General features: G+C 37.5%; 1 protein-coding gene across 1 annotated transcript; it reads right to left on the minus strand.

Annotated features, from left to right (window-relative positions):
* Positions 1-1,145: 1,145 nt before the first annotated feature.
* On the minus strand, positions 1,146-25,544 carry LOC131959569 (inhibitor of nuclear factor kappa-B kinase subunit alpha-like). The gene is made up of 22 exons (XM_059324775.1): positions 25,400-25,544; positions 23,793-23,924; positions 23,509-23,603; positions 23,195-23,312; positions 20,777-20,846; positions 20,596-20,684; positions 20,420-20,509; positions 20,126-20,250; positions 18,309-18,416; positions 17,990-18,125; positions 16,502-16,696; positions 15,314-15,416; positions 14,060-14,183; positions 12,373-12,524; positions 11,537-11,598; positions 11,339-11,448; positions 9,361-9,410; positions 9,158-9,263; positions 8,897-9,044; positions 8,581-8,717; positions 6,023-6,122; positions 1,146-4,053 (listed from the first exon to the last, which is right to left on the minus strand). Exons 2-22 carry the CDS (start codon positions 23,895-23,897, stop codon positions 3,988-3,990), a joined length of 2,289 nt encoding a protein of 762 aa, XP_059180758.1. The 5' UTR covers positions 23,898-23,924; positions 25,400-25,544; the 3' UTR covers positions 1,146-3,987.
* Positions 25,545-27,158: the final 1,614 nt, after the last annotated feature.

A 27,158-nucleotide genomic window follows, 5' to 3' on the forward strand; every position in this document is an offset into this window, starting at 1 on the left:
CTTTACTTCTACTTCACTACATTTATCTGACAACTTTAGTTACTTTTCAGGTCAAGATTTAACATAAAAACATTTTCAATTTAAAGAGATTAGACTTTTTAAAAAAGTGAATCTTAGAACAGTATAATAAGTAGTTAAATGAGCCCTTTAAAACACACACACACACACACTATATAAATACCCTGCTGACATAAATATAAATATAAATATAAATATATAAAATACATTTGGAATATATTAAACAATCTGAGTGGGTCTTTCTGCATAACCAGTACTTTTTACTTCTGATACATTAAGTACATTTTCATACTTTTGTATTTTTACTTCACTAAGTTTTGAATGCAGGACTTATACTGTAGTGGAGTCATTTCACAGTGTGTATTAGTACTTTTACTGCAGTAAAGGATCTGAATACTTCTTCCACTTGTGGTTACATGTAAAAAATTCTCAAAATCTTAAGTGAAATGTTTATAATTTATTGGGTCATGTTGAAAACTGGGATATAATATTTACATAAAACTGGGACAGTTGCTGTATTGTATAGACAAGTTAATATTTATCATATATAAATAACAAAAGGGGTAAGAATAAATACGTTTTTACTCTTACTCCTTTTCAATCATGAAGTATTAAAGTTTCAGCGCCTGGAGAATTTGTTTATTGAGGTTTCAGACTTTCCTTTCTTTTGTTCTTTATAATGATGTTACATCATTGCACGTTGTACTAAATATTCTGTTATGAGATTAAATGTTTTTAGAAGTCTAATCACTTTTAATGTATCGTGTTTTTATGTTAAAACTCGACCTGAAAAGTAACTAAAGCTGTCAGATAAATGTAGAGGAGTAGAAGTATAAAGTTACCTAATGTGGAAATATTCAAGTAACTAAAGTTGTATTTAAGTACAGTATTTGAGTAAATGTACTTAGTTACGTTCCACTGCTGATTTTGCAGGAATTTGTGGTGTTTAACATGTTAAAATCCTGACTATTGTGTCAGGATGCTGAAAATTTAAGCTCTAAATTTGATTGTTTTTATGTCCATAAACTGAACTTTCCTGCCTGATAAGAACAGGTTATCTATTATTATTATTATTACTGTTATTATTATGAGCTGGGCTCAGAGAATAAACAGAAGTGAAAACAGACTCATGCCAAAGTCATTTTATTTTATTACCAGGCAACATTTGATCTTTGTACAGACATTTCTAAAATTTAAACCATCAGATGGAAACAAAAATACTTAAATGTAAAGAAAAAAAAAACGACAAATCCGAGTTACTTAAATACAAAAAATATCTTTTTCCATTGCACTTCAACTTCATAAATACAACTCAGAGGGTTTCTTCTCTCCAGCTGATACATTCAACCTTTAACATCGTCTCGTTTCACTGCCGATCAATAATCAATAATCAATCAGCTGACGGAGCCGAGACGCTGCGATCATGTCAGAAACCTGAAGATTTACAGTTTACAGTTATTTAACACAAAGAAAAACGCAAATAATCACATTTTAGAAGGTGGAACCAGAAAATAATTTACATTTTTACAGTTTTATTATTAAAAATAATACGTTTTATTATAAAAAATAATAAAACTGTATAATAGCAAAATATTCTCTGGTTACAGCTTCTCAGATGTGTTTATTTCCCTGTTCTTTATTTTTTTTATGATTACAAGTTGTATCTTTTAGGTTTCAGACTGTTGGCTGGATAATTGGAGTGATCTGAATATGTGGTAACTATCAACAGTGTTATTTGTTCTTTTTTAAACTATTTTTTGACATTTTCATTCACAAAGTAAATCACCACTGAATAGTTGTTGATTGACTATAACTGATTAATCTGTTTAACATTTTCTTAATTAAGTGATTTGTTTTTTTCTCAGATGTCAGAAAAAAGTGAAATGTGCTTAATATTATAATTCCCCCGAGGCCGAGAAAATGTCTTAACAAATGCTTATTTGTCCAAATTCACTAAATTTTCAGTTTATTGTCATAAAACACAAGAAGAAAAGCAGCAATTACTCACAGTGTTTCTGTATTTATGCTTAACTTCACAACTAACTAACTTCACAAACTGATTCATTAATTGCGTTTCTGTCCAGATGTTTTATACACATTTCAATTTGTGCACAAAAACATCTGGTATGGAAAAAATCTATAAAAAACCTGCTGCTTTATGTTTTGATAAAACAAAGTGTGACGGAGTGATGAAGAAAAACTTTGTTAATTAACTGTGACTTTAACTGACGAACTTCCTCACATTAACACATGAAACAGGCAGAAAAGTCATGTTTTACGTCATGTTTTTTTAAACACGTTTTAGATTTGACTGGAGCTTCTGTTAGCAGGTCATCTTCTAATGTAATGGTTTAATAAAACATGACAGCAGAATTAGCTTCACTTCATCTTTAACTCCATAAACTCTTTCAGAGAAAGTCTTGCTGCAACTAAATGTGTTTGAGACATTAAAAAAAAACCCTATTTAGTAAAGTTTCACCACTTTACTTTGCTGTCAGACAGCCCTTACTGACCGGGAACTAAAACCGTTATTTGTTCCCTCAAAGCCACCAGAAGAGTCCATTGGAAAAAACAGTAATTTTACCCCACAGAACACAAGAGTTGCAGTTCTACTGCTGCCTCAAACTGTTAGTTTGTTTCTGTTGTTGTACGACTTTGTTGTTTTAAATGTCTAGTTCTGATTTACCAAAGTCACACAATAACACAAACAAACTAACAGATCGAGGCAGCTGGAGAGCAGCAACTCCTTTGTTCTGTGAGGTATTAGTGTTTTTTCCAATGGACTCTGGTGGCTTTAATAGGACGTCTAACAGGAAGGTAAAGCAGTGAAAATAATCAAAATATAGCCATCTAGCCTAAACTAATATAGATTTTTAAGGTGTCTAAAATACATTTATCTGCTGTCTTCATCCACAGTGTATATACAGTCATGTTAATGATGTTGGTTATTATCAAGAAAACCATGGAAAATGTCTAGATATCAGCTCTTAAACTAAACTCTTATCTATTTTTGTTGTTTTCATTATATTTGTCCAAACAAATGTACCTTTAGTTGTACCAGGCATAAAAAGGAACAAGAAATTGAAGAAAAAGGGTGGTCTAATAATTTTTTCCATGACTGTATATATCTTCATTCATGCACATTTTTTTCGGTCGATTTTGTTGAAGGTTGTTCTCTGCATATATATATGTTCTATTTCTGCACTATATTTGTAGGTATTATGTGATCGTTTGTGCTCTGTCTGACATGATCGCAGTATGACCCGTCCAGTGAGATTAAACAAACAAACCCTTCTGTATTTGGCGGACAGATAAAAACAGATATAAGTATCGACAGTATAGAAACATGATGGCCAGCCACGTCTGTCACACACACATCGGGACAAAGACCTCTGCCTATGATATATAATAACACTTTATTCTTAAAAAATTAACTCAAAATAACATTTAATAGACTCTGAACCCCAGACTGTGATATACACATTACCAGTGGCTGTGGAGACGTGTCCTCTCTGCAGAGACACGTGGGATCAAAGTGCTGTTTGCTTGATTGTGATTTCCTCTCCGACCCTCCAACCCTCCACCCCGCCGCTGCCACCGCCACCACTTCCTGTTCCCCTCTGATGTCACACGGCTGAACTTGCTCCCATGTTTCTGTCCAACACGAATCCACCTCCAGCCCTCAGATCTGGTGCTACAGTTTGCTTAATTTTTGCAGTAAAAATGATTATGATGTGTACTTTGCAGGAAAAGGAAAGTAAGTAGAGTGACACAGCTTCGTTGTTTCCTCATATAAAAACAAGAATATTCATCAAACTTTCCACCACGAGAGACGACAGCAGCGACTGCGGCCGCCGCCGAGTCTGTACAGAGACGATCTGAGTCCGTGTCCCGCTGGACGAAGGTAAAACACGTTAGCAGCTCTCAGTCTTTAGTGTTAAAGAGCTCAGGCGGTGAAGGGACGCAGCTTTATGCATTTCTCTTTTTTAATTTTGTGTTTAAAGTTTCATATTTGGTCCAGCTCCAGTCCTGGTCCTGTAGGGAGGAGAAACCAGCAGTGGTTAAAAGCTCAGAGGATACAGCAGAAATAAAACAATAAAAATCTAAAATAGAAAAAAAGAAATGCATAAAAAAGAAGCAACTCCCCAGATTAACCTGCAACAGCTGTCTGAGAATAAAATGCACACATTCACTCCTCTACATAATATTGAACACACATATTATATCGTGCCAATAAAGCCTTATTGAATTGAAACTGAATTGATTAAAAATCTCTTTTTCAAGGGCATCCTGGCTGAGACAGAACAGCAGCACAAACAAAGAAAAACAAGTCAAAACAAAACAGACACAGATAATATTACAACACATGGTGGTCTATGACTCGAAAAATGCTAAAAGTACAAGAAAATCAAGAAATCAACAACTACGTCAGCTAAAAGTAGTGTTGTTGTTGTTGTTATTTCTTCATCACTACATCAATCTTTCTCAAAAAGGAATTTATGAACTTCCTATCTGCTGATCCTAACTGTATAATTGAAGCTAATTTGGATTCTTTCTGTTGCTCGAACGTAAACATGAAGTCACATCTCCTCTCAAAGGATTTAACCGTCTGAACCACTGAACTTGCCTGCAGCTCGGAAAAACTCTAAAAACAGAAGTTATATTGTGTTTAATTTTTCCGATAATCCATGAATAAATTAATTATTTCCCTCAGGAAAGATAATCAAGTGATTTCATTTTAAACCAGTTTTTTTGCAAAACTAATTATCAAAGAAATTCAACTTAATTTTTGCCTATTATTTCTGATTTCTGTCATTCTGCACAAAGACACGTTTCAGTTGTTCTGATTCCACAGAGCTGCAGGACTTTATATAGATTTATATAGATTTTGTATGTTGCAGTAAAACACAAGGACATTGTAAAAAGAGTAAAAAAAACACCACCATGAACATCTAGTTGGGGTTTCATGGAAGTCATGGTTCAATACATCAATAAAACATTTTGTGTCTTTTTCGATCATTTTATGTCCTTTTCTAGTCCTGTTATGTCTTTTTTTTTAAATAATGTTGTCTTCTTTTAGTAATTTAATGTCTCTTTTTGGTGATTTTGTGTCTTTTTTTTGGGTAATTTGATGCCTCTATTTGGTCGTTTTGTGACATTTTTGTGACATTTGTCATTTTCTACACAAAGACATGTTTGAGTTGTTCCCACTTCTAGCCATGATTGTGCTGATTCCACAGAGCTGCAGGACTTATAGATTTGTATAGATTTTATATATTGCAGTGAAACTCAAGGACACAAAGAGGAAAATGTTTTGCAATGAGTCCAGAGGGTAAACATGTCTGACATCAGCGTAAATAAACACAACTTTTAAACAACTTTGTATTATTATTTTCCTGCATCAATGTGCACAGAATCAGAAAGCATGTGCTCTAAAATGATTAAAAAAAACTCCTTATAAAACTGTTTGAATGACCTGACTGTTAAATATCACCACACTAATAAAACCTTAGAGAGACACTGATATTATATGATAAGAATTAAGAGTTTCTGCTCAATTAATTCAGTCACAGTGGGCTGAAAACAGCACTGATGACATATCAGTAAAAGGACATTATGGCTTGTAATTGTGGTTTATATTATTATATTATCATAGTTTATTATTATTATTATTATTTAGTATTATTGCCAATTATGGATGATTTAGGTATCAGAAGAAGCTGAATTGGTTTATTTGTTTGGACACTGAATTTTCTTTCTTTCTTTAGCTCCATTTCACTATAATAACAGCATGTATAAAAAGTACACATTACAGAATATTTTAATAGAGATTTTATATATTTTATGCTTCATTTACTGGAATGTATCCGACAGATATCCGAGAAATTCCCTGACTGATTAAACACATTCTCACGATTCTTGTTGGTCTCAGTTCCTTCAGATTACTTCATGTGACTGTTCTCTGAAGCCGAGCATTAAGAGGTCAGGGTCAGGGTGAACTCACCACGATGCTCTTGCTCTGCTCGTCAGCAGCCTCCTGCATCAGGCTGGTCAGCTGACTGAGGTACTTCTGGTTTTCCTGCAGCAGCCGCGGCGCAGCATCACTGAGAAAACACACACAGAGGCTCGTTTCAGCACCAGACAATACGTTTAGTATGCAACAGCTGCAGGAGAAACGCCACAGGGAGAACACACACTGACCCACAGAACCCTGCATGGCTGCACACACACATGACTGTAGCATGAACACTTAAACGACATGCGACAACCCCGAGGTCTGTCTCACTTTTATGAAACAAGAAAGAAGGATATTCAGAAAAATCTTTACATAACAACCAGAGGAGGTCATGGGGTTCAGGTTCAATCCGTTCACACCCCAGATTTATATTCTTCATTAGAGCCACAGGGCAATCGCATCGAGCACTGGCCCCTACAGTTATGCAAACGCACTATTGTTATACTGTGGATTTTTTCTTATTCCTCTTCCGGACACAATATTGTCCCGCTACTCGACAAATTATATATCAAAACGTGCGGTTTGATCGGCATCGATGTGCTATTACTTTTCTCTACGGAATACTTTTTCTCTCTACGGAATACTCTAATTTAGTAGAGACCTCTGAGGTAAATCTGTGATTTACTGAGTAAATATTTGGGCTCTGTAAAGAAAACTGACTTGACAACATACCCTACATACCCTTAAATCCTCCCTGCTGCTGCCTGACGATCGAAAACTTTAAATCAGTTTGCTGGCAGTCATCTGTGAGTTTAAAACCAATTTATTTTTGGTGGAAATGTGGAACCAGTTTCATCTTAGTGGAAAAAGTAGCCATGTTTCAATTAAACGTCCATTAAAGAAAATGTGAATTAGTGAGTTTCCATCAGCTGGGTCAGAGCCAATACACAAAGCTGCAGTAATGTACTTTGGTCAGCAGGTGGCAGTGTAATGTGTTGCTGTAGATGTAAAATGGAGAGAAGTCTTCAGGAATTAGATTATACTTCTAAAAGTTCTTTCATGTCAGAGGAAACAGCTGATCAGTCATGTGACTTAAATATTCGCTACATCAGAACTTATTCAGATTATTTCCATCTCCTGTTTAGAGCATTCACTGAGCCTCAAGCCAGTGTAAAAACTGTTATGCACAGTTTTATATAATTTTGGTGTTTTCCATGAAGCTCTTAAGAATCTTCAAAATGTTTAGAGAAACACGACTAATGTCTCCTGCAGTGACAAACCCACAGATAATGATCCCACTCTGTAGTTCTCTTCAGCTCTATAGTGACTTTAAGCACTTTGTTTTGGTTTTACAGCAACTTCAGTCTCACTGCTGTTAAAGTTCTGTTTTCAACCAAATAAAGCTCTGATGAACCCTGTGTATACCATCAGACAGCAGTAAGACACAGTTTGAGACTCGCTGGTGAACACAGAGGAACATTTAGCAGCTAAAGAAACACATTTCCATCAGGAGTTGGTGGAGACAAAAAATAGAGCTATAAAAAAAAGAGAGAAAATTGAGCTTGAATTCAAAACATGAATCCAAATGAATGCAATCAATACCTCCAGCTAAAAGTGAAAATTCCAAAACTCAACTGAGACTTCTGCTCGATATAAACAACAGTAGCACCAGCCGTCTTGTTCCTCCACACAACAAACACCTTTCACACACATCCAGAGGGTAACAGAGCACTTTACACTGATGCTGCTCCGTCTCTACTGGATGTGAAAACTGTTTTCTAACTCAAAATGAAATGTCAGTGTTGTTTCTGGTGTTACAGCTGGTTTCTGGCACCCAAAATATGCAACAATGTTAACAATCCTGCTTCATACAAACATGTTCACACACTCAATGTTTCTTATTTCAGCTTAAATGAGCTTTATCTGAATACTTCAAGTACCTGAATGGAGAGAACATTTATGCAGTCTGTTATTTATGGATGGATGGGTGGGTGGATGGATGGATGGATATATGGATGGATGGATGGGTTGATAGGTGGATGGATGGGTGGATGGATGGGTTGATAGGTGGATGGATGGATGGGTGGATGGATGGACCAGTTGATAAGTGGATGGATGGATGGGTGGATGGATGCGGATGGATGGATAGATGATGGATGGATTAATGGGTGGGTGGGTGGATGAATGAATGAAAAAAAAAATGGATGGATGGTTGGATGGATGAATGAATAAAATAATGGGTGGATGGATGGGTTGATAGGTGGATGGATGGATGGATGGGTGGATGGGTTGATAGGTGGATGGATGGATGGGTGGATGGATGCGGATGGATGGATGGGTGGATGGATGCGGATGGATGGATTAATGGGTGGGTGGATGAATGAATGAAAAAAAGAATGGATGGATGGTTGGATGGATGAATGAATAAAATAATGGGTGGATGGATGGATGGTTGATAGGTGGATGGATGGGTGGATGGTGGATGGATGGATAAAAAAAGAATGGATGGATGGATGGATGGATGAATGAACAGATGAATAAAAGAATGGATGGATGGATGGATGGACGAACGAATAAAAGAATGGACGGATGGATGGATGGGTTACCTGTCGTTGGGCCCTGGCAGGGAGGTGAGGGGGTGAGGGGAGCTGACAGGCTGAGCCGACTGGGACCACTGAGAAACCTGCAGCAGGTTGGACGACTCGGGACTCGCTGCTATCGAGTTTCGTGACGAGTTCTGAGCCTGGAGAGACAGAGAGAGAGACAGAGAGAGAGAGAGAGACAGAGAGAGAGAGAGAGAGAGAGAGACAGAGAGAGAGAGAGAGAGAGAGAGAGATAATTCCTGATGGCCGATACTCATAAACCCACACACTTTCCACCACACTAAATAAACAAAGAGCTAAAGAATGCAGAGCAACTTACGCAGGCAATCTTCAGTAAGTGCCAGAACTCTCTCTGCCGTTTGATCTGCATCTGCATCACCGTGTTGTCTGCGTCCTTGATGCTCTCCAGAGTTTTCTCAATCCGTGGAAACAGGTCGATAATCTTCTGTTTGCTGATGAGGATCTTACTGTTGACATGTTAACGTACAGCATTAGTCCTGTGTTTCCAGGCTGGGGAATCAGAGAGTTCAGGTGTGTAGAATAAAACTCTGCATGTCTTTAAAGAGAGCTGGAGTGGTACCTGAGGTGGGTGTACAGGTCTTTGAGGACTTTGTCTTGGTTCTGCACAGTCTGGATGATTGCTTTCACCATCTCAGAGCTGTCGCTGCTCACATCAGGCTCAGGAGCTAACGCACAACACATTCATGAATGGATTACTCTCATTTCTACTTAAGAAAAATGGTCACATCGTCACATAACATTTTGAGTGACAATGAATCTTACTTTTGCATTTCATCTTCAGCTGCTTGTAGAGCTCAATCGCCTTTTCCTCTCTGCAATGAAATGAATTAAATATTTACATGAGTGACGTGTAACCCTCATAACATTTATACAGCTGTAATCCTCTGTGGCAATATGAGCCAACAGCGGTTTATTCTGTGGTCTGATGCAACATGTTTAGAATGCAGTCGCTGTCTCGTCTGTTCGCCACATGGAAGAGAGGCAGCTCACTGATTCTACAGACGCACAGAGAGACGGTTCTCCAATATTAAATTCCTAGGAAACAGGAAACTTCCCATGCAGGCCTGGGGGCTGTGCATTAAGACAGACACATGGAGCACATCACATACTTATGACTGTAAGAGAGAAAATCCATTTTCATGGCCTTGTTTACAGTAACGTCAATGCATCATGCTCTTCCAATCTCAACCTGGAGTGGAAAATTACTATTTACATGTATCATTATGGTATTATTTTATTTTGATTGTTATTATTTTAGTTATGTGTACACACTGTTTTACGTACACATAACTAAGTAGGTAAAACAGAGAAACAATTGCGTGAAAAGAATATTTCAGACTACTTAATGTGCTTGCTTAAGATATTTAACGCATTCAGTTCCTCTCTACAACTGTCCTACACACTATAAAACCTTTCTGAGTGACATATTGGATCAAAAACTTGAGTTTTGACACAGATACGTGTGTGGTAGTTCTGGATTTCACCTGTTGCAACACTAGAAGGACATATCGTATCATGCTTTAATTATTTATCCCTCAGTGTTTCTAATTTGATTCTTACTTTGTGTTCCAGGTGCCAGATGCATACTTCTGTCCAACAGAAAACTTCTGCTGCTGATACGGAATGTCTTGCACTATTACAACTGTTAACTTATATATAATTTTGCTGCTCCGTCTTACATTTACACCATGACCTCCTATTCTCTTATTGTTTATTTAAATGTCTTCATCTACTGTGCACTTTATTTATTATCTACTTTAGTGTCAGAAATGTCTTGTCTTCACCGTGGGCGAGAAACCTGATTTCGAGTCCTTTGTATGTCTGCTACATGTGAAGAATTGACAATAAAAATGACTCTGTCCTGCTTCATGACTCAATATGAGAGTATTCTGTGCATATTTATGTGATTTTAACCATCTCAACCCCAAGCTGTGTGCCAGGGTGGTCCTGTACCTCTACAGAATGAGCACAATCATGGTTAGAAGTGGGAATAACTCCAAAATGTTCTTTGTGCAGACTTAAAATGCTATAAATTACACTAAAAAACAAAAAGTGGAACTAACATGCGCAAAACTTTTCACTTTAATTCTTTGTACAGCATCCGATTTGTGCAAAGGGTTTATTTTTGGTGATGTTTTGAAGAAATATCACAACTTTTTTTCCACACGTGATACACAGAGTGGCGAAAGGTGAATTTCTGGTCAATCATGCCTGTTTTTACAGTTTCTTCCTATGATTTACATGCATCTTTGGCCTTCAGAGGGCACGGGGGTGTGCAGTGGAGTCAACTTTGCTAAATATGTGTTTTTCCACTGGCCTCAGAGACGTAACTGACCAATCACAGTTCCTGTGGTCCAAATGGTTTCTCTTCATTACATGTAGTTACATTTTTGAGGAGTAGTTACAAAAACCTCAGTTTGATTCCAGTTAGGAGACTTTTGTTGCATGCTATCCCCCTTCACTCTGTCCTTCTCCTTCCTGTCTGTGCTGTAACACTCAAATATTCATTTATCAGAAGTTTTTAAAAGGTTGTTAATAAAGTGAGTACAAGAGGTCAATACTATACATGATTCTGTTTTCCTGCAAAATTAAATATTTTCTGTGTAAAGGGTTCTTTTGTAACCTGATAAAAGCTGCTCGATAAAAACTTAGGTGGTCGCAAAAATCCTCATCAGTTCATTAAGACACATTATTATGCAGAACCTGCAGGCTTCAGATATCTGATCACAGCAACACTCACAGTTGCTCCATCTTGTCTCCCTGGCGTCGGGCATACGGACTCCTCTGCAGCTCCACAATCTCGGAGTGCAGAGCCATGATCTCATCGTCCAGGTGGCTCACCTCCGCCACCTGCAGGACAAACCGGGAATAACGAATAAGGATGTAAACAGAGAAACATTACAGGACACTGAATTGTTCATTTTAAATCATGCATTACCTGAGCAAACGCAGCAGCTCGCTCCTCGTTTTCCTGCCAGGCTTTCAGCATCTTTTCAGAGGCTTTAAACAAACAAACAAACAACCATCATCACAACAAACATCTGACACATATTTCCATGTGCAAATATTCTCCATGTGATGCACCAGAACTCTGGGCTGATACTGATGTTTAAGATATGTTGTCTGATAGCCAATGCCACTGTCTTTATTGTTTGTATTTATTCCCTCTTTTGTGCCAGAAAAACAAATTAATCTTCACAATAGTAAAATAACTGAACAGTTTTAAAGTCATTCAGCTCTTCATTTCACTATCTTTGACTGAGCAATGACACACATCTGTGAAAAAACACTTTAATATAACCTCCTTTCACATGAAAAAGATACATTTTACCCCCTTTAGCCTGCTATAAAACTATCTATTCAATTAGCCCAATACATTTTTTTTGTGGAACATAAATTGTAATTAAATGTAAATCTCAAGTCGATAAGATACAAATAGAATACAGCGTCCTTATCACTGATCTTTGATGTAATACTCACAAACAAACCAACTTTTTCCTTTCACTATTACTTGTTTATAAACCATATATGAGCACACCCCCTCGCCCTCTTTATGTCATGCTAGAGTCGAGTCCAGCCAGCAGCAAGCCCAACAGCAAATAACCCAAACAACATAATGTGACACCACGCAAAATTCATGCGACTCAGATAAAAATCGGCCACTGCCATTGGTAGATATCATCTTATTTTCTGAGGTCAGCAGCAGTTGGTACAGAGAATATCGATGCATCCTGAGGATCACATTGAAGCACCGAGCTGCCAGTGAACACTCACATATGCCGTAGTGCATCTGGTCGCTGTACTTCTCCAGGTCGTACTGGATGCTGCTCTTGAAGAAGTCCAGCTTGGCCTTCAGCTGCTGAGAGAAGCCGAACATGCTGTTTTTACACCTGGTCAGGTTGGTGTTGTAGCGCAGGAGACTCAACCTGGAGGAGGACGGAGACAAGCAGGAGTTAGAGAGGATCAGAGGGAAAAGCACAATGAGAGGAAAAAGACTAAACAACTGGAGGAGTTAAGAGCTGAAGGAATGGAACCCTGTGCAGGATTTCAACATTTGATTAAAGTACTCAAATTGTGCTATCATTCCCCTAAAATCACTTCAGCAACACGAACTTCATCACCAGGGAAGACAAGGAATTACATTTAACAATAACAAGGAGCGTTTTATTTATTTAGAATTAAAAAATAAAAAGAATTACGTTCAATTAAAGACACGATCTGACAATTTCACAATAAACCAATGTTTATGTTCATTGTGTTCTTAGACTGACTTTTGGCAAAACAAAACCAATATTAAATTCCTAGGAAACAGGTAACTTCCCATGTAGGCCTGGGGGCTGTGCATTAAGAGAGACACTTCCGTCACATGAAGCACATTACATACTTATGAATGTGAGAGTGAAAAAACATTTTCATGGCCTCGTTAACAGTAACGTCAATGCATCATGCTCTCTCTACCTCAGCCTGGAGTGGAAAATTACTATTTACATGTATTATTATGGTCTTACTTGATTTGATTATGTGTATTAAAGTACGTAAAACAGAGAAACAACAGCATGAAAACACTATTCTGCACGTTTTATATCATCCAGCTCATTTCTATAAATGTAGATATCAGCTCTTAAATTAAACTCTTATCAGCTATTTTTGTTGTTATCATAATATGTGTCCAAACAATAAGTACCTTTAGTTTTACCTGGCATTAAAATGAACAAGGTACAACTAAAGGTACTTATTGTTTGGACACATATAATGATAACAAAAATAGCTGATAATAGCTCATATCTACATTTATAGAAATGAGCTGGATGATATAAAACGTGCAGAATAGTACACATACACATATAGGAGCGGCTGTGGCTCAGTTGGTAGAACGGGTTGTGCACTGATTGGAGGGTTGTTGGTTCAATCCCTGACCATGGCGGCCTACATGTCGAAGTATCCTTGAGCAAGTTACTGAACCCCAAATTGCTCCCGACACTGTGTTCATCAGTGTGTGAATGAATTCCCAATGGTGGCAGGTGGCATCGTTTAGGGTAGCCTCTGCCACCAGTATGAATGTGTGTGTGAACGGGTGGATGAGCGCAATCTGTATTGTAAAGCACTTTGAATGTATACCTTCAAGTACCTTTATTTTGTTATATTTTCTATCGTAATGTTTTCTATTATGTCTCTGATAATGTTATTATGCACCAAAGAGACAGATTCCTCGTATGTGCAATCCTACTTGGTAATTAAAACAGTTTCTGATCAAACTAAATATACAGCTAACCAGTAAATTAATAATAAAATAACTAACATGAACAGCAACTAAATAAAAACTTTGTAAACTGCAATAAATCTGAAAGTGTGTGACGAGTAAAACCAAAATAGTTGGATTTTTATATTGTTTGTTTCTGTTTTGGTACCCTGGAACTCTTACTGACTCGTACAGATTACAGCAGAGTGTCCTGAGACTCACATGGCGGCTCTCTGACCCTGGAACAGCCGGCTGTAGTCGTCCTTCAGCCCACAGATGTAGCTCACCGCTTCACCCCAAACCTTCTTCAGCACCACCAGAGGCAGCTGGGTCTTTGCTTCCTGCACTGAGAAGTTAAAACAAGACAGAGGAGAGCTAAAACAGAGAGGAAAATACTTCCATCTAGTGGATCAAGTTGTCATTAAGGATGGTCTTCATGATTTATAACCTTTAATAGAACATTTGCTACTAACTGAGACAGGAAACAGAGTGATGGGCAATGTGTAAAATAGTGAAACATGTGATCTGTTAATTGTATCTAAACTGATGCATGAAGGAGCATTAACACTTTCACGGTCTCATGGTCATCAGACTCACCTATAGTGTTGACTTTATATTCAATAAAAAAGTAGGTTTAATAAGAGAAGACTAACAAATTTAATTGAACATATCACTTTATTGAAACATACCATTTTGTTTGACATTTTTTTTATTTTATTTTTAGAGTGTGTGAAGGAAATTTTGTACTTCCTGTCATGGCGGGACAAGAAGTAGGAGGCGATCTACTTGATATTCGAGACGCAAGGCCTTGTGGGAACTCATACTGTGAACTTAACATTACCATGTGAGAGGGGAACGTGTAAATGAGTGACCTGTGTCCTTAGGTTATGTATGAGGTAGGAAGATAGGGCTGCATTGAGTCTTGCTGAAGAGCCAACACTGAGAAATACAACAGTCATAAGTTGAGCAGTGTACGGGGCTTTGTTGTACTGTAAAAGAGCCATTCGGGATTGTGCGGTGTATGGAATACGGATGTGCTAATAAAACTTGCTGAACAGAGTATTGAGTGCTTTGTGTTTTAGCTCACCTATTAAATTAGTGCAATCCACAAAATTGCCGTAACAGGTGATGATGTCATAAAATAGGACTACAGACAAGTAAAACCTCAACAGAAGCTAAAAAACGTAATTAAAACAGTAAAACACTAACTATATAAAAACTGCAAGGGACTGAAAGTTGGCATCAAATGTTCGGTCAGGTTTTATAATCTTGTTAACTCATTTCACATCGTGTAAATAGATATTCCAAAATGATGTCAGTTTGACACTCATTTCTTAAAGACAAAGTTCTTGTGTTGCTGCTTTTCTTTAGAGAACATTTTACATTTGAAACTCAAGTATCGTAGCAGCTCTGGTTTCTAAAGCGATGCATGAAGGTGCATTAACAGTTTCACCGTCTCATGGTCAGCAGACTCACCTATAGTGTTGACTTTATCGGGCAGCTGTCTGGCACTGAGGGGACCAGAGTACTTGGTGATGCTCTTGTCAAACAGGTAGACGATGTAGCTGTCCCAGCCTCTCTGCACAGGGGAGAAGGAAATCACCACTTTACACAGGCTGCAAACACATTCCTGTCACTTAAAACAGCATTTCTTATTGATTCAGAGTCCCTCGGGGCTCATACGGTGAGCGTGTGTAAACCAGGATGCCTGCAGACGCTGTGGTTTCTGCAACACTTTAGTTTTTTAAGCACTTGGACAAGTGTTTGCACACCTATTCCTGTCTCTGTAAAGGTTCCAATGGGACGATCGTACATAAAATAGTTTTGTTTTTGCTTTATCAGCAGGAGGAAACAACAGAGACATGAAGAGGGGATAACAAAACAAAGCTAGAATCCATTTGGGGACGTTTCCAGTAGGGATGGGAGTTTGGGAGAAACCTGGCAACTTGATTATCTATAACGTTAACGATCAATTAATTGATTAATCGCTGCATGCATACACGGGTAAAATAAAAGATATATATATATATACACACACACACTACTATGCAAAAGCCTGCATTGATAACAAACGTTTTTATTTTGAAAGGACGAAAAGAGACTTGATCCTGTCGATCGTAAAACTAACTCAGTGAGATTAAACTATAAAGAAAATGTCAAGGAGGTCAATGTTTTATGTTTCAGTCCCCGAAGAGGCATGAGGTTAGTTTTCACAGTGATCTTGTTTATTTAAATTTGTTTTGTTTTTTAATAAATTTTGGATAAAAATTAAACCAAGTAATTCATGCTAGCAAGGTTTGATACAGTAAGCTAGTTTTGCTCAAATTAATACTTGTGTATTTTTGTGTGTTATATAATTGTTATTGCTTTCAGTTTTTTAACTGCAGCTTTATCCAACTTAATTCTCAGCTCATTGGCTTATTGACGTACGGCCACAGAACTGAACGCTCGCCCGTGTTTCTGATATGCAGTCAGAGATAATATTAATGTTTATAATGCACAGATCGATTAAAAATTCCATGTGATCTACCAAATTCTTAACGACCATTAATCGATCATTGTTGAATTATTCCCATCCCTAGTTTCCAGGACATGGTTGGTGTCTCAGACCCCCTAAAACCATCAGGATTTCCCCTGATGAAGGTCTAAAGCTGCAGGACTCACCACTCCATCCAGGACACACTGGGCTGCAGGCTTCCGGGGGTCCAGGGACACGCCCGTCTCCTGCAGCAGCTCCTGGTTCACCACTTCAATCTTGGTCTCGCCCTCGATGCGTTTCTGCAGACTGTGGAGACTTTCCTCCGGAGTGAGCTGGAAGGAGTGGACCTGAGCCGTGGTCATGTTCAGGATGTGGACGACCTGCAGACACACAGGAGGAAAACAAAGCTCTGATCATCTTTTACTGGGAGGTTTGGTTTCCCTGGAGACAGCAAGCCCTCCACAGAGAACTTAAACTCACATTCTTTTCAAAATGTATCGCCTCTGCAATGAGTGAACAAACATGTTGTGGAATATTACAGAATAGTTTGAAGCTTATTTCATTATTGTGACATTTGAATTCTAAATCTACATACAAAGATTTGATACACATATTATCATTCTGTTTAAACCTGCAATTTCTGCACAGCTGCAGATAAACAGCTTATAAACTAATATTATACTTATAATAATATTTGTAGAATTTGACTTCAGCAGTGACGCTGTGGAGGATCGTTTCTGACTCTTCAGATCCAAACATTTACTATAACTCCAAAATCTAGAAGTCAAAGTTTGTTGAACATTTCTATACAAAATAATTGTAATCGAATAATTTTCTGCTTCAATGCATATTTTTTGGAGTTAAGCCTTTCTAAAACAACATTTTCACTGCAGTCAGAAACTGTTTGTTCTCCTGCTTGTTGTACGCAGACTAACAGCACCATAAAATACATTTATATAAACAGAATAACTGAGGACACAATTATTATTTCTTTTGACAAAACTGATGAGTTATATTTAATAAAGAAAGTTAGAACAAATTAAATCGGACAAATGAAATTATTGAAACAGGATTTTATTAAAATATATATACATGTTTAGAGCAAGTATGTCATAAAAGAAGTTTCTAATGTAAAAACTTTTTAAATTAATTGCATCAAATATAAAAACTGTAAGGTACTGAAAGTTGGCATCAAATGTTTGGTCAGGTTTAGAATCTTGTTTACTTGTTTCTGATCAGGTTATGATTATTATGTCAAAATTATGGCAGTTATTGACACAAATGTCTGAAGACAAAGTTCTTGTGTTGCTTCTTTTGTTTAGACAACATTTAACATTTAAGAATAGAAATTCAAAGATTGTAGCAGCTCTGGTAGAAATAAAAAGACAAACCCTGATGATAAATTATTTTAAATCACTTCTTAAAACCCACTTTTAGACTTGCTTTTATGTAATACTTTCTATCTTATCACTTCTTTTACTTCTTCACTTTTTCACTCCTTTTGCCTTTTATTTTCTGTGTATCTTAAAATGTCTAGTCTTATGGCATCATTCTCCGTGTAATTAACTGCTTTCAGTCGAAGCAATTTGTAAAATGTTGTTTTTAAAAGGTGCTATATATGATCAAATTGGCCTTAAAGCAGCGATGAGAGAAAGACTCAGAGAGGGACTCACCTTCATGCTGAGGATCTGCTCCAGCACCTCGAAGCAGCGCGGCCTCTTGGTGTCTGGGTTGACTTTGCCTCCCCTCTGGAACGGATCCCACTTCAACATCAGCTGCAGCAGAGCCACCATCGGCTCCAGCAGCGTCCTGAAAACAGCGATTAAAAAGTGTGTTCAAGGAGAGAAACTGGCAGCATGTGGCTCTGCAGCGTTTTCTCTTTCCTTTCACTGACTAACAGCGTACTTTCATTTCTGCTGCAGAGTAAACATTGCAGCACCCTGAACAAACACTCTTTAAGTGGTTTTATTTATAGTGCCGCGGGGTCCGAACCTGCTGAGATTGTTGGGGTAAGGGAGCTGGGTGGAGAACCGGACCTCGCCGTTCTGCTCCTCCACAGCCATGATGTCTTTAGGACCTTTGTTCCTCACCTTGCTGGCCCTGCAGACGACAAGACACAAGATTAGGATGATGGTGCATAGATTTAGATCTTAAACATTTAAAATGTGGTTATGTGATTTTGTTGGAAATTTGCTTTTTGAATTAATAACTTCCTGTGATTGGGTTTTTATTGAGTTATAAAGCAGTTAACACCATAAAAATAATTATTCTCATAAGGCTTATCAGTCTTATTTATCTGAATCTTCTGTAACACATCAAAAGCAAAAAAGTCAAACCAAGTAAACACAGCTACAGGTGCATCTCAATAAATTAGAATATCATAGAAAAGTTTGTTTATGTCAGCAATTGAATTCAAAAAGCTGAAATAACACATTATATAGATCCATTACACACAGAATTAAACATTTCATGTCTTAATTTATTTGATTTCTTCTAATTATAATGATAATGGCTTACATTTAATGTAGACCTAAACTTCAGAGTCTCAAAATTTTTTGAATATTACAAAAGACCAATTTTAAAAAGTGTGTTTAATATGAAAATGTTGGCCTCTGAAAAGTATGTCATCGTTATGACTCAATACTTGGTTGGGGCTATCTGACTTGAACTACTGGAAATAGACTTTTCATCATATTCTAATGTATGGAGATGCAGCTGAATAATACAGAAGGTTTTTGGATTTTTCATGAAACAAGGCAATGTATTTTTAATGCAGGAATAATGATGATAACAAAGGCAGCTTCATTACTAGTGGTAAGTTTTGTTTTCATTTCTTTGCCAAGTGGTTTCTGTGATGTAGCTCCCTCTGCTGTTTGACCCTGGTACTCACCTCAGTCTTACTAATTGTGCTGCTTTTGTATCTAATTTAGGTTTGTAAACATAATTATTTCTCTGTGTTCGGGTTGTAACAGCGACTTGAATCTATCAGTTCAAAACTATGTGAACATGTAGGTAAGTTATTTCAGCACGAATTACACCAAACAATACATGTCTCAGCTGAATTAATATCGTTTTGGAACTACAGCCCCGGTGATTAAGCCATAATGAAGCTGAACTGTAAATATTTTGGCAACCAGCATCATTAAAGTATGCAGAATTAGTTATTATCAGTTCCTGTTTGTACATTTTCATTTTATTAATACTTTACTTTACCAGGAAGTCCCTTGATTAAGTGAGTGTAATGATTCTCAGGCAAGTTCTGCAGTAAGAAAGGACGCCTTTTTTTACTATAATTTATAAGGTAATTTATGGATGTTTATTTATGTTGGATATCAGAAATAATTATATGCAAGTCACGGAAATGCACATTATGTCTTTTTGTTCACATTTTTGTTTGAGTTATGAATCAGATAAGGAAACAACTTCTGACAAAAGTTGTGCAATCGGGCACTTTTTCAGGTTATAAAGTGATTAAATTGCTGTGATGATGTGTGTGTGTGTGTGTGTGTGTGTGTGTGTATCACACCCTGTGCTGCTGCTGACTGAGCGGCCAAATCAGCAGACTGAACTACAACAACAAGCGTCCCGTTGTTTCCAGAACACCAGCATGCACCTGTCTCTTTCATGTCACTCAGGATCTTTGCCTCGGGTCTCTTCTCTGCTGAAGACTGACGAGGTGAACCAAGGCAACCTCTCTTTGATTTATGAGCAAACTACAGTCTCCAGTGTGCTTCTATCTCTCTGGCAGCATAAATCACTCCTGCACAGAATGTACATGGCATTACGTTTTGCTTATCAGGTCATCTTACCACTGCACGGGCTGCAGGTTGTGCAGGAACGGACGGAAACCACAGCTGCATTCAAACACCATCGTGCCAAAGCTCCAGTAGTCCACAGTGACGGTGTAGGGCTGGTTCTCAAACAGCTCAGGGGCCTGCAGAGAAGAAAAGTGCATTTTAACATGATGCATTTAATCCATGTTATGCAGCATTTCTACACTTGCAACAGTAGAAAGATTAAAGGACTACAATAGATTATTAAGAGTGTAATGAGTCATAGATTGCATGAAACCAGGTGTTTAAAAAGTAACTACATTTGCTTACCAGATACTGAAGAGTTCCAACAAAGGAGGTGCACAGACTGCCCTGGTCCAGGTCTTTAGCATAGCCCAGGTCTATTATTTTGTGAACCAGCTGCAGGAGAAGAAACAGTCGATGTCAGACAGTTGCCTCATGATGTAAAGTCAAACAGAACAAAACCATAAGAAGTGTAAGTTTACCTTTCCATTGATGTCTTGCAGCACAATGTTTTCAGGTTTAAGGTCTCTGTGGATGATCTTGTTCTCGTGCAGATACTGGATACCAGATCCTGCAGCAGAAAACAGAGGTTTAACTGACTGATAGGAAAAGAAAAACAGACATTTCTGAATGAAGATGCACAAAGAAAAACTCTGAACACACCAACATCGTTGAGTAATGAGAGAACTTCACTCTCTTTCAACCCGCAGCAGTTTTCAGGTTTGCTCAGCATCTGAAACACACAAACAATCCTATCACATCTGCACAAAACCTACAATACATGACGGAAAGATCACATCACAGCAACAACAATTAGTCATCGAATCAATTGTTGATAGACAGAAAAACTCATCTGCAACCATTTTGATAATCCAACAATTGTCATTTTTTACGTCAGAAAATGCTTTTTTCTTAACACCCTTTCAAACATTTTCAAGATTTCCCAGCACCTTACAGCTGTGTTAAATGACATATTTATATACAGTAAATACAGTATACTGGTTATTTCACTTCTGTATCACATTATATCAAGTTATATTGTGTTAACAACAACCAAATGTACAATGTTTTGTGACAGGATTCTACAGAAGGATGGCAAATTAAAAGGAAAAACACAAAATGCACTCAACATCGTATAAAAACCTGAATTTCAAGCTGTTGCAACAGGTGTATTTAAAATCCAAACACTGTTCAACACTTGTGGGACCCTGTCTCAAATACAGAGATGACCTGGTTTTCTATTTTATATCGTACTACTAAATATCTTTAGACAACAAGGCTTTTATAGACATCACTTTGGACTTTCAGAAACCGGGACAGAGATATTACAGATCAAACGATTTATCCATTAATCTAGAAAATAAATGGCAGATTAATCTATAAAGAAAGTTATTGTTAGCTGCAGCCCTAACATATGTTTATGCTATCATTGTTTGTATCTTGTATGATATTAGAGGTATGAATCAGCATAACGTCACAAGTCACGATACGATACGATATTTTTATGATTTTAAGCATTTTGCGATATGGTGAGTATTGATACAATATATTGTGATTTAACTGTTTAACTGCATTTTGTGTCCATAAAATTAAATTCCATCAAGAACTGTTTTGTCCAATCAGAGAAAATTCTCAGTGTATCCATCTCCCTTCAGTCTGTTTATTTGTCCACAATGAGAGTCAAACCCACAGACTGACCAACAAAGTATTCAGTCGAACTGAACTGAACTGATATTAAACATGTATGGACAACAACACCTGCAGCATTTGATTATACTTTCACAAACATCAAGCTTCACTGATCTCAATGTTTCTGAATGAAACAAAACCATCGTAACTTTGCAGCGTTATTTCATCAACTTCCCGACACAATATCCTGACACACATGGTGCCTATAGATTCCTTACATCTGCTAGTTTCATACGATTAATATGTTTCATATAGCATCTCTAGTATATTCCTAAAAGTGAGCCTGCTACAGCTACCGAAAGAAACAAAAAAAACACAGCAAAAATTTGCCGTCACTCGGAACGCTAACTATTGATACTTGGCGGCCATGAATTGATATAATATCGCCCCAAAAACATTCCGATACTATGCGGTATTGATTCCCCCTCCCCACCTCTATATGAAGCACTGTACAGTTTGTGATGAGTGTTAAAGACAAAGACAATTTTGGCAGTGAGGTCAGTAACCCGACCGGCTCGTTGCTGCGTCATGCACCATGATTGCATAACTAAACTATGATCAGGATGCACTTTCACTTTCTCTGACTGAGTCTTATTTATGCTTCAAGTCTTTTTTGTCCCATTTAGTGAAGCATAATCTGCATAGACAGCAGTTGAAATCACACAATCACCCCGCTGCTCATGTGCTTTGAACATATTAACCATATCTACATTGATTTATCGAGGCTTAAAGTCCATCTGTGAGCTTCCTGTTACACTCGCTGCTAAATCAATGACTCAATACATTCAAACACTGTTGATTTCTTCCCATGGAGCCGACAGGAGAACTGTTTTGGTTCAGTAAATTTGTGCTGTCAGTCAGCCCGGGGAGAGCAGGTTAGCCAGCTGCTGCCGACAGACGGCCGAGGGGCAGAGACGTCCAACTGCAGACAGCTGTTTAAAATCACACAAATCTCTGCTTTCAATATGTTGTGAACCATCACAGACGCTCTGTTTCATCACAGACGCTCTGCCGTTTATGGAGCCAGTGTGGATTGGATAACGACATAATTACACACGGCTGAGGTTCTGCTTCTACTGGGGATTCTCCGTTTCAGGTAAAAGAAGAGGATTATATCTGCTGATGTAGGTGAGATAGAGTGAAAACATATTTCTCAACTCTGTAGGCAAGGTGTTGAAGAAAAGACTTCAGTAATATTTGATCAGGTTTATCTAGATGTTTTGCAAAAGCGTTTCCTCCATCTAAAGTGCCAAGTGATTTAGTTTGAGGTTTTTCCACCTTTCTGAGTGTGGAAAATATTGTCTTGATGAAATTGAAAGTCTTAAACCAAAAAACAAAAAGATGCATTTTCCCCTGTATCTGTCTCAGTGTGAACATGTTCTCAGCCCTCACCTTCCTCAGGTCTCCCCGGGAGCAGTACTCCATGGCCAGCAGTGGAAGATCGTTTAAGGCTATGGGACTCATTTCCTCCGGGACGTCTCGGGCTGTCACCACGTTGATGTGATTCAACCTGAGTGAGAGACGAGGAAGAGTTAACACTGCATTACTATTTAATGAAGCCTGTACAGATTGTGCACAGTCATGCACTGAAAGTCTGCAGCTTCCTTTAGATATTTTATAACTGTGAATAAGCATAGTCATTATGAGATCTTTAAATCAGTGCAACATAAATTAAATATGCAGGAAAAGTATTAAAAAAAACTAACTTTTTCATGATCTGGATTTCTCGGCTCCATCTGTCCTTGTTTCTTGGTGTGAGCTCCAGACGGCACATTTTCACAGCTAGTTTTTCATCTGTTTCCTACAAAACAGATAAACCGAAATACCATTATTATTTCAGTGCATAAAAGCAGACCCAAAAATAGCAGTGAGTGTATAGCTACTCCCCTTGTTTCTTCACAACATGCCAAAACAAGTTCTTTATTAATCCCAACAGGAAGCAGGTGAGAACGGCTTGTTTTGTGTCTGTGTGTCAGGGCTCTGAACTCACATGATGCTGGTACAGGTAAACGTGGGCGAAGCCGCCCATTCCCAGACTCTTTTTCAGGTGCCAGTCCCCGCAGCTCTGGTTCTGCTTGAAAGGAGGTTTCTCCATCGTGTCACTCAAGCAGGTCCTGCAGCTCTGTAGAATCAGCACCATCGATCACAGCGAGAAGAGGAAACAACTCAAACATGTCTTTGTACAGAATAACACTGTTAGAATGCCATTGTTGTGACCTCTTAAAACAGTCAAAGTTAAAACAGTCCAAATCATAACACTAATATATAAGCACCAAAAAAAATTCTCATTCTAACATGAGGTCAGTAAGACTGTAACGATGCCTTAGACTCAGTCCCTTCCGTCTATCACAGCTGACAATCATCTGATCAATTACAACAAATACAAAAGAATTACTCAGAATATTCATTTCATATTATTTTATAGATGAAAAAGAAAAGATTTACATGACCTCAACAAATAAGCAAATTCCGATACTATAATTTGTAATCAACCCAAAATGGCTCTAACGGACATATTTCACAAAAAAACTTAAAAACTCAAGTTCCATTTCTCTGATATATATATATATATATATATATATATATTTTAAATAAGAACAAAATGGAATTCAAGCCTCTCCTGTCCTCTCCTCTCTGCTCTGTGTAAACAGCCTCTCCTGTCCTCTCCTCTCTGCTCTGTGTAAACAGCCTCTCCTGTCCTCTCCTCTCTGCTCTGTGTAAACAGATTTTCAGTGAATATTTGTCACGTGACCTTTGGTCTTTGCAGAATCAATCATGTCTTCACAGTGTCTCTGAGGAGCAGAATTTAATGTTTTTAACAGGATCTGGTAAGTGCAAACGCTTTATTTTTGGCAACAATATTCTTATTTCTATGAAGAACAACATATCTTTTGGTGTTCAGAGAGTTCCTCAATTATTTGATCAGCAGAAAATTCTCCAGCAACTGATTTTATAATCATTTATTTTGTTAATTATCCTATTGTTTGTTATTGTGATACTCCCATCTTTTTAATGTGAGGGATTTGTGCTTCCATTGGGCTTACATTATGGTAAATGTATTATTTTGGGGTTTCTGATTAAGTTAAATTAGGCTCGTATATGTTAACATACTTTTCTTACCGTTTTCTAATGTTTTGGAGACTTACTGATTATTAATTAATCGGTTATATAACCCGAGGATGAATCTGTGACGGTGATGACTGCTCCAGTCTGTTCCTGCTTCAGTAACTAGCTAAATAATACTCAAGGATGCATCTACATCCTGGAACACCTGCCAAGCTAATGCCAGATTACATCGCTGCTTGCACAATATAGATGTCGTTTCCCCTCCCCCGTTTTGTGTCGATTTAGCACATATATATATTTAAGGATAGCAGGTATAGAAAATAAAAACACAAAGCAGTTTATTTATTGATGCAGGCTGACTGACAGAGAGCTAACGGCTACATCAACAGTTTAGCCAACCAACGACAGTCCCCATATATTCCGGGAAGTAGACGGCGCCAGCTCACTAGCATTAGGAAATGAAGGTTTCGACGCCAGTTCAGAGGCGTTTAAATGAACGTTTCCGTTGCCAAAGCGAGTTTGGAGACTTACTTCGTGTTTCTATGACAGTGTCATGGGCCGTTTTTCGATGTAACTGCGCGCCTGTCCGGTTGTTTTCGGTTGTTTTCGGTGGATGCAGCAGCGGCACCGTGACTGAGGCAGACTGCTGTGTACTTTCCTGGGTGACGTCACCAGAATCCCCGGCTGTGGTTGTTGAAAATGAAACAGAGGCTTGTTCAAGGACACCAACACCTGCGCGTTCAACCGCCGCTAAAACTGTTCAGCAGCCTCTGAATTTAACAATAAATACCACTTTATACAATATACGTTATATTTATGGGACACTACTGCGTATGGTCAGTTAATATACATTATATCACACTGTACTGTGTTCTATGTGGGGATAATGTACAGCCAGCGAGTCATTATTGGAAATAAACCACTCTGCAGAGGAGCCTTGAATCATCCTGAAGTTGTTTGCAATAATGACCTGTTTTCTGCACATATATTATATACGGTGAATTCGGGTAATGTGGGACACTTTTTGCAATTTTGACTTTGTTATATTTTTCTAAATTTAAAAATATTTTATGTAATTTCAGTCACATGACACCCATGGTAGACCAATAGTAAAGGTTTTGATGACTATATTTACTTTAAGCAGGAAATAAATCAGCCAAACCTTAAGTGTCCCACATTACCCGAATCCACCCTATCTATATGTACAGAAAGGCTACCAAGTAAACAAATCAATAATTTGACACAGAAATCAGAAAAATTACCTCTAAACTATTTGATGGTTTCCTTCTGGTATATTTTTAGTTTAGGGGAAACATAATTTTATTGTTTTTAATGTATAAAAGTATGTATGATATGATATATGTATAGAAAATCACCTTAAAGTTGATACATAAAAAGTCCCAGGCTGCATTTCTTGATAATGAAATGGTGCCACGTTCAACAACCGAGGCTTAAACTTATTCACAGTATATATTATACAGCTACACTGTACACTGTAGACATATAATATATATAACAGATTCCCTGCTATTAATAATTGTGTACCTTGTAAATCAGTCTCTTTATAGTTGATATTTTTACTTCTACTGTGACACAATTGTAGACCTTTAACCTTTTTAATGTTGTTTTTTTATTTTTTTATTTGTTCTATATATCTGTACTTATTTCTGTATTTGTGTTGCACATTAATTTCCCCTATGGGAATCAATAAAGGAACATCTTAATTTACTCAAATACTATTTAGTAGTATTACTAGTACTATTTTAAGGTAATTGTGCTTGAGCATATACTTCTCAATTACATCTGAGGGGAAAAATAGAGCATTTTACTTCACTACATTTATCTACTTTGCAGGAATCTACCAGCTTAACATATTAATATAAACTATTTATAGTCCAATAACAGAATACACTTTATTCTTAATCATAATTGTTATCATCAAAATGTACTTAAAGTATCTAAAATAAAACATTAATTATGATGCACAATTGTTTCTGTCACTGATGTATTAAATGTAATTGTCAGTATAACTAAACTGTGTATTTTTTATGCTGTAGTAGTATTATTTAAGTACCTTTATTCTGGGAAATGAGTAAATGTTCTCTGTTAGATTCCACACAGTGACGCTGGGACACAGTGAACCTTTCAAAACACTTTTATTTTCACCTTCTATGCCTCCCAAAGTGAGAAGCTCACAAACAACATTTCCATGGTGAGTTTTTTAACAAGGCAGTGACACATGTAGCTCATGAACATTGCCTCTCCTGCACCAGTCTAAAAAACACTGAGA

This window comes from Centropristis striata, chromosome 21 (assembly GCF_030273125.1).
Source record: "Centropristis striata isolate RG_2023a ecotype Rhode Island chromosome 21, C.striata_1.0, whole genome shotgun sequence".
Classification (NCBI taxonomy): domain Eukaryota; kingdom Metazoa; phylum Chordata; class Actinopteri; order Perciformes; family Serranidae; genus Centropristis; species Centropristis striata.

Coding starts and splice junctions, on each gene's coding strand:
- LOC131959569 (XM_059324775.1), bottom strand. CDS start 23,897: ATGGAGAAACCTCCTTTCAAGCAGAACCAGAGCTGCGGGGACTGGCAC. Junction 20,685..20,776: donor CTCATTACTCAACGATGTTG/GTGTGTTCAGAG, acceptor TTTCTGCTGCAG/GATCTGGTATCCAGTATCTG. Junction 20,510..20,595: donor TGCAAGACATCAATGGAAAG/GTAAACTTACAC, acceptor CTTCTCCTGCAG/CTGGTTCACAAAATAATAGA.